Source organism: Indicator indicator, chromosome 22 (assembly GCF_027791375.1).
Source record: "Indicator indicator isolate 239-I01 chromosome 22, UM_Iind_1.1, whole genome shotgun sequence".
Taxonomy (NCBI): Eukaryota; Metazoa; Chordata; class Aves; order Piciformes; family Indicatoridae; genus Indicator; species Indicator indicator.
Genome location: NC_072031.1, coordinates 18,078,380 through 18,085,167, shown reverse-complemented (window position 1 = coordinate 18,085,167; position 6,788 = coordinate 18,078,380). Strand labels below are relative to the sequence as shown.

The following is a 6,788-nucleotide window of genomic DNA, read 5'->3' as shown; positions in this document are numbered from 1 at the left end:
CAGCCTTGGGCCACACCACCCCCAGCACCTGCAGGTGACCATCCTGCTGCCAGGTCCTGTCAGGCCAGAGAGGAGCTTGAGGAAGGGAGGTTGGAGAGCACTTGAGAAGAGGGCTGGGGAGGAGCAGCTGAGGGAGCTGGGGGTGTTGAGCCTGGAGAAGAGGAGGCTGAGGGAGACCTCATTGCTCTCTGCAGCTCCCTGAGAGGAGGCTGGAGCCAGCTGGGGCTTGGGCTCTGCTCCCTGGGCTCAGGGGATAGAAGGAGAGGCAATGGCCTGAAAGTGTGCCAGGGGAGGGTTAGGTTGGAGAGGAGGCAAAATGTCTTTGCTGCAAGAGTGGTCAGGGACTGGAAGAGGCTGCCCAGGGAGGTGGTGGAGTCCCCATCCCTGGAGGTGTTCCAGAACCCTGTGGCCATGGCACCTGGGGGCAGGGTTTGCTGTCCATGGTGGGGTTGGGTTGGTGTTGGACTGGGTGCTCTGGGAGGGCTTTTCCCACCCAAACCATTCTCTTAAGACTGAGCACTGAAGCTCACCAAAGGCAAAAAAAAATTCCCACATGAGCAGCAGCAGGAACTGTGTGGAGTGAGGGGAAGTGAAGGACAGAAGAGCCAAGGTGAGGCAGAGTCAGGACTCTTTTATGGAGCAGAGGAAGCAGCTGTAGCTCCTGGCTTGCTGCCCAGTGTTGGGCCATCAGTGGTGCTCATGAGGGTCTTCCTTCAGGGCTGGCCTGACTTCTCCTGTCTCCAAAATCCTGTCCCCCTGAGGGAAGGGGAGCACATGGTCAGCATTTCCCCCCACACCCAGGCTCACCCCTCACAGTTCAGCTGCACTCTCACTGTCCCCACTTCCAGACTAAGCCCAACCTCACCTCAGCTCCCTCCCAAGGCTCAGTGCCCTCAGCACTGCCCTCAGCACTGCCCACAGCACCCCAGCCAAGTCCCCCCCCAAGCCTGGCCTTGCCTCACCCCTTCTGCTCAGCCACAGCACAGCAGCCAAATGATTGGAGATGATCTGGTGTGAGAGTGGACACTGGACCTGCAGCTCTGCACAAGCAGCTCCAGCAGAGCTGGGAACCAGTGCCCAGCCCCACAGCTCCCAGCTGCTCCTGCAGGAGAGGCTGAGAGCAGGGCTGGGTGAGTGCTTCCACACTGCTCTGCCCTGGTCAGGCCACAGCTGCAGTCCTGGGTCCAGTTCTGGGCTCCCCAGTTCAGGAGAAGTGCTGGAGAGAGTCCAGGGGAGGCTGCAGAGCTGCTGAGGGGCCTGGAGCAGCTCTGGGAGGAGCAAAGGCTGAGAGCCCTGGGGCTGAGAGCCTGCAGAAGAGCAGCCCCAGAGGGCAGCTGAGCAATGCTCAGCAAGAGCTAAAGGAGCTGTGGGTAGGGGGCAAGAGGCTGGGGCCAGACTCTGCTCAGTGGTGCCCAGGGCCAGCACAAGGGGCAAGGGGCACAAAGTGGCAGGCAGGAGGTTGGATGTGAGCAGGAGGAGAAAGTTGTTTGGTGTGAGGGTGCTGGAGGGCTGGAGCAGGCTGGCCAGAGAGGTTGTGGAGTGTCCTTGTGTGGAGAGCTTCCAACCCCCCCTGGGCATTGTGCTCCTGGGCATTGTGCTGTGGGTGCCCTGCTGGAGCAGGGCTTGGACTGGGTGAGCTCCAGAGGTCTTTTCCAACCCCACCATGGCTCACATTAGCTCTCAAAACCCCACCTGATGCCCAACTGCTGCTTGTTCCAGCTCCAGGCATGTCCTTGGCCTGCTCACCTGAGCTGACTGGAGTGAGTTAGGCTGAAGTCAGACCCAGCTTGACCTCCAGCCCCTTGCTGAGTGGTTGGTAGGGAGCTTGGCCTTCCTTTGTTGTAGGTAAAGTAGAACTGGGCAGGTGGTGTCAAAACAAGCCCACAAAAATATGGAACTGGGAGAAACAGCAGAGCTAATCCATCAGAATATTTGCCCAGGAGCTTCAGGAGCAGCCTGAAGACAGTGAAGATCAACGAGGCTGACACCCTCTACTTCAGGAAGTTGATCCCAAGCTGAGGGGATGTGGCTTTCTATCTCTGGGGACACCTCAGCATGGGGGGCATGACCCTCAGGCACACCTGGGACCAAGCTTGTGTGGCCAGAAGCGACCCAGGACTCCTGACAAGTGCTGCTCCTGTCAGCAGGAGAAGCAGAACCACCCTTCTCTCACTGCAGGAGTTCATGGTGGCACTTTCAGAGAGGCTTTAAAGCTCCAAACCCCTTCACAAAGCTGCTGCTACTGCACTGCAGCATGCATCCCCTCAGGCAGGCTTGGTGTGTTCCCCCCAGGGTGAGCCCTGCTGTCAGCCAGGAACTCAACATCTGCTGCTCCAGAGGGAGGCACCAGTGACAGAGGAACCCTCTGCCCTGAGGGCAAGAGGAGCAGTGCTCAGAAGGGGTGAAGTGTGCAGCTCCCTGGCACCAAGCTCAGCCTTCTAGAGACTCTCCCTGCACCGAACTGCCCCTCTCCCTGTGTCACCCATTTCCTGCCTGTCTGAGGATGAAAGAAGGGAACTTACTGGGTAGATGGGTGGGTGGGACATCACAATGCCATGGGGGGTTTTCTGGAAAGAAGGGAGAGAGGGAAAGGAAAGGATGTTACCATCAGGAGGCACAAAGGGAGAACACAACCCTCCTGCAGCAGCCCCTCTGAGCACAAGGCTTCCTTCCACTGCTTAAACGCCTGAGGCTAATCCAGTGACACCTCCTGAGCCAGACAAGGCTGTAGCAGGGGAAGGTCTGTCCCATCCTCCATGCATTGCCCGTTCCTCATCCCCACCCCAGCAGCTGCAGCCTGCACAGCCCCAGGGTCACCATTCCAGCATTAAGGCACAGCCGTGCCGCTGGCAGGAGGCAGCAGGCTGGCAGCTGGTCACTACCCTGAAAGACCACAACAAAAGGTCTGTTCGTGCCACTCCAGCAAGGATGAACAGGCGGTGTAGGGCCCGCGGGAAGTCACCTCAAGCCGCAGCAGCCACCTGGCCAGCCTGTCCCTGCAAACCCTTCCCAGACTGCTGGTTTCACCAAGCTCTCTCTCTACAAGAGAGCTTCTGCCAGGCTTTAACGCCCATTTCCCCTCAACCCGCTCACTCCCGCTTCCCTCGGGGGCCTCACCATGGCGTGGTACTTGATGTAGTAGGCGATGATCCAGGCGGGGACCAGAACCCGCGTCAGGATGAAGCCGCTGGTCTGGCAGACCTTGTACACCTTCGGGGCACAGAGACACGCGTCAGGCGGCCCGGACCGGCGGGACCAGGCCCTCGTGCCGTCCCCCACCGTTCACCCCGCGCTGACCTGGTGCCGCCAGAACCCCCCGGGCTGCAGGAAGCGCTCCCAGAAGGAGGCCACCGGGCCCAGCTGCCGTTTCGGCAGGACGGGCTCCCGCTCGCTCAGCTCCTGGTCCCGCAGCCAGCGGCGCCGCAGGGCGCGGAGCTGCTGCAGCCGCAGCTTCTCATCCTCGGTATAGCCGCTCATGGCTCGGCCGGGGTCGGCGCCGGTGCGGCCTAGCGCGGGTGCGTGCAGCAGGCGGGCGCTGTGTCCTTCGCCGCGGCGCACGGCGGTGACGTCATCAAGGTGCGCGGCGGTGGGCCGGGCCCTGTGCGCCCCCTGCGGGCCTGGCTGGCTCCGCCGGGAGAGCGCTCGAGTTGGAAGAGGACGGTCGCGGGTTCGAGCCCGTGCGAGGCCAGACGCTTCCTCCCTCTGAGCGGCTCCTCCCCGCGGGGCGGTGGTCAGGCGAGACCGGGCATGTGTGCGGCCTGCTGGGCCCGCGGCCATGGCCGAGCCGGAGCTGGGCCTCCGTTTCCAGTGCCGCTTCCTGGCAGCTCGGCAGCTCCGCACCTTCCCCTGGCCGGTACGGGGGCGGGCGGCCGGCCGCGGGCGTTGGTGCCGGGAGCGGGCAGGGACTCAGCTTCGTTTCGTCCCTGTAGGAACTGGAACAAAACCTACGGACTTCACCGGACTCCTCCCTGCTCCTGGATATTCTGCACAAGGTCAGCGGCGGCTTGGGGCCTCCAAAGACGCTGCTGGGGTTTGCTCCTAATTACCGAGATCAGTGACTTGGGGCCCGGCAGAGCGGCGACCTCCCTCCTCCTCCTCCTCCTCCTCCTCCTCCTCCTCCTCCCCTTGTTCAGCGTTTCTCAGTGTCAGTACTGAGATCCCTGTGCCTGGGCATGGATGGCTTCAATCTCACAGCCGACAGCCAGCTGGCCCTGCGCCTTGGGTGTGCTGATGGTCAACGAGAAGGAGACCCCAGTCCCTGAGGGGAAGAGACCCCAGTCCCTGAGGGGGAGGAGACCCCAGTCCCTGAGGGGAGGAGACCCCAGTCCCTGAGGGGAAGAGACCCCAGTCCCTGAGGGGAAGAGACCCCAGTCCCTGAGGGGAAGAGACCCCAGTCCCTGAGGGGAGGAGACCCCAGTCCCTGAGGGGAAGAGACCCCAGTCCCTGAGGGGAGGAGACCCCAGTCCCTGAGGGGGAGGAGACCCCAGTCCCTGAGGGGAGGAGACCCCAGTCCCTGAGGGGGAGGAGACCCCAGTCCCTGAGGGGAAGAGACCCCAGTCCCTGAGGAGGAGAGACCCCAGTCCCTGAGGGGAGGAGACCCCAGTCCCTGAGGGGAGGAGACCCCAGTCCCTGAGGGGGAGGAGACCCCAGTCCCTGAGGGGAAGAGACCCCAGTCCCTGACGGGGGGAGACCCCAGTCCCTGAGGGGGAGGAGACCCCAGTCCCTGAGGGGGAGGAGACCCCAGTCCCTGATGGGGGGAGACCCCAGTCCCTGAGGGGAAGAGACCCCAGTCCCTGAGGGGGAGGAGACCCCAGTCCCTGAGGAGGAGAGACCCCAGTCCCTGAGGGGAGGAGACCCCAGTCCCTGAGGGGAAGAGACCCCAGTCCCTGAGGAGGAGAGACCCCAGTCCCTGAGGGGAGGAGACCCCAGTCCCTGAGGGGGAGGAGACCCCAGTCCCTGACGGGGGGAGACCCCAGTCCCTGAGGGGGAGGAGACCCCAGTCCCTGAGGGGGGGAGACCCCAGTCCCTGAGGGGGAGGAGACCCCAGTCCCTGAGGGGAGGAGACCCCAGTCCCTGAGAGGGAGGAGACCCCAGTCCCTGAGGGGAGGAGACCCCAGTCCCTGAGGGGGAGGAGACCCCAGTCCCTGACGGGGGGAGACCCCAGTCCCTGACGGGGGGAGACCCCAGTCCCTGAGGGGGAGGAGACCCCAGTCCCTGAGGGGAGGAGACCCCAGTCCCTGACGGGGGGAGACCCCAGTCCCTGAGGGGAAGAGACCCCAGTCCCTGAGGAGGAGAGACCCCAGTCCCTGAGGAGGAGAGACCCCAGTCCCTGAGGGGGAGGAGACCCCAGTCCCTGAGGGGGAGGAGACCCCAGTCCCTGAGGGGAGGAGACCCCAGTCCCTGACGGGGGGAGACCCCAGTCCCTGAGGGGGAGGAGACCCCAGTCCCTGAGGGGAAGAGACCCCAGTCCCTGAGGGGGAGGAGAGCCCAGTCCCTGAGGGGGAGGAGACCCCAGTCCCTGAGGGGGAGGAGAGCCCAGTCCCTGGGGATGTCCCAGTTGCTGTTGGAATGTGTCTGTCCTTGAGGTGCTTTGCATTTGGATGGGAACTCACAAACAAGGTGGCAAAGCAAAAGGAAGAGGGAAGAGGAAAGCAAAGCAGAGCTCACTGACTCTTTCCACTCAGTTCTGCTGTTCACTTTCTAAAGAGTGAAGCTCACATTTGCTGCAGCAGCTCTGGGAGCTAACAAAAAGACCCCAAATCACCAAATTTCATGGCACAAGGAGCCTGGTAGTGGCTCCTGGGTCTTCCCTTGCTGGCTGCTCTCAACTGCTCTTCTTGTTTCAGACCCTCCTGCACCCTCTGTGTGTTCAGTATCCTCCTCCCACCAAGTACAGGTGGAGCTTTCTCACCCAGCTCATGAAAAAGGTTGGTGCCTGCTTCTCCTCTTGCCTGCAGCTTCTGTTTTCTCACTGCAGATCTGCCACTGTTACACCAGAGGCCAAGCTGAATTATTTCTGTTAACAACTTGGGGTGAAATGTTGTGGCCAATGATGTGTTCAACTCAGACTGTGTGTGCCTTGGCTGCTTCATGAGAGAATCCCAGAGTCCCAGCACAGGCACCTCTGGAGCTCCCCCAGCCCAAGCCCTGCTCCAGCAGGGCACCCACAGCACAATGCCCAGGAGCACAATGCCCAGGGGGGGTTGGAAGCTCTCCACACAAGGACACTCCACAACCTCTCTGGCCAGCCTGCTCCAGCCCTCCAGCACCCTCACACCAAACAACTTTCTCCTCCTGCTCACATCCAACCTCCTGCCTGACACTTTGTGCCCCTTGCCCCTTGTGCTGGCCCTGGGCACCACTGAGCAGAGTCTGGCCCCAGCCTCTTGCCCCCCACAGCTCCTTTAGCTCTTGCTGAGCATTGCTCAGCTGCCCTCTGGGGCTGCTCTTCTGCAGGCTCTCAGCCCCAGGGCTCTCAGCCTTTGCTCCTCACAGAGCTGCTCCAGGCCCCTCAGCAGCTCTGCATCTTCCCCTGGACTCTCTCCAGCAGTTCTCTGTCTCTCTGGAACTGGGGAGCCCACAAATGCACACAGGACTCCAGATGTGGCCTCCCTAGGACAGAGTACAGTGGGAGGAGAACCTGCCTCGCCCTGCTGGCCACACTCTTCCTCATGCCCCCCAGGACACCATTGACCTTCTTGGCCACCAGGGCACATTGCTGGCTCCTGGGGAACTTGTTGTCCCCCAGCACTTTCAGGTCCTTCTCCATGGAGCTGCTTCCCAGCAGG

General features: G+C 62.2%; 1 protein-coding gene across 2 annotated transcripts; it reads right to left on the bottom strand.

The window, feature by feature from the left end:
* Window positions 1-620: 620 nt before the first annotated feature.
* Window positions 621-3,477, bottom strand: NDUFB6 (NADH:ubiquinone oxidoreductase subunit B6). Of its 2 annotated transcripts, XM_054391207.1 has the most exons (4): window positions 3,298-3,477; window positions 3,118-3,210; window positions 2,523-2,567; window positions 621-756 (listed from the first exon to the last, which is right to left on the bottom strand). In XM_054391207.1, the coding sequence occupies exons 1-4, from the start codon at window positions 3,475-3,477 to the stop codon at window positions 688-690; spliced, it is 387 nt and encodes a 128-aa protein (XP_054247182.1). In that variant the 3' UTR covers window positions 621-687. The 2 variants fall into 2 exon arrangements, with proteins under 2 accessions (XP_054247182.1, XP_054247183.1); XM_054391208.1 differs by lacking the exon at window positions 2,523-2,567.
* Between the last annotated feature and the right edge of the window lie 3,311 nt (window positions 3,478-6,788).

Bases quoted from the DNA above. Each gene is read 5' to 3' on its own strand.
- NDUFB6 (XM_054391207.1), bottom strand. From the start codon at position 3,477: ATGAGCGGCTATACCGAGGATGAGAAGCTGCGGCTGCAGCAGCTCCGC. The intron at 2,568-3,117 runs GTGAGGCCCCCG...CCTTCTTTCCAG, and splicing joins ACATCAAGTACCACGCCATG to AAAACCCCCCATGGCATTGT. The intron at 757-2,522 runs GTAAGTTCCCTT...CCCTTCCCTCAG, and splicing joins CCCACCCACCCATCTACCCA to GGGGACAGGATTTTGGAGAC.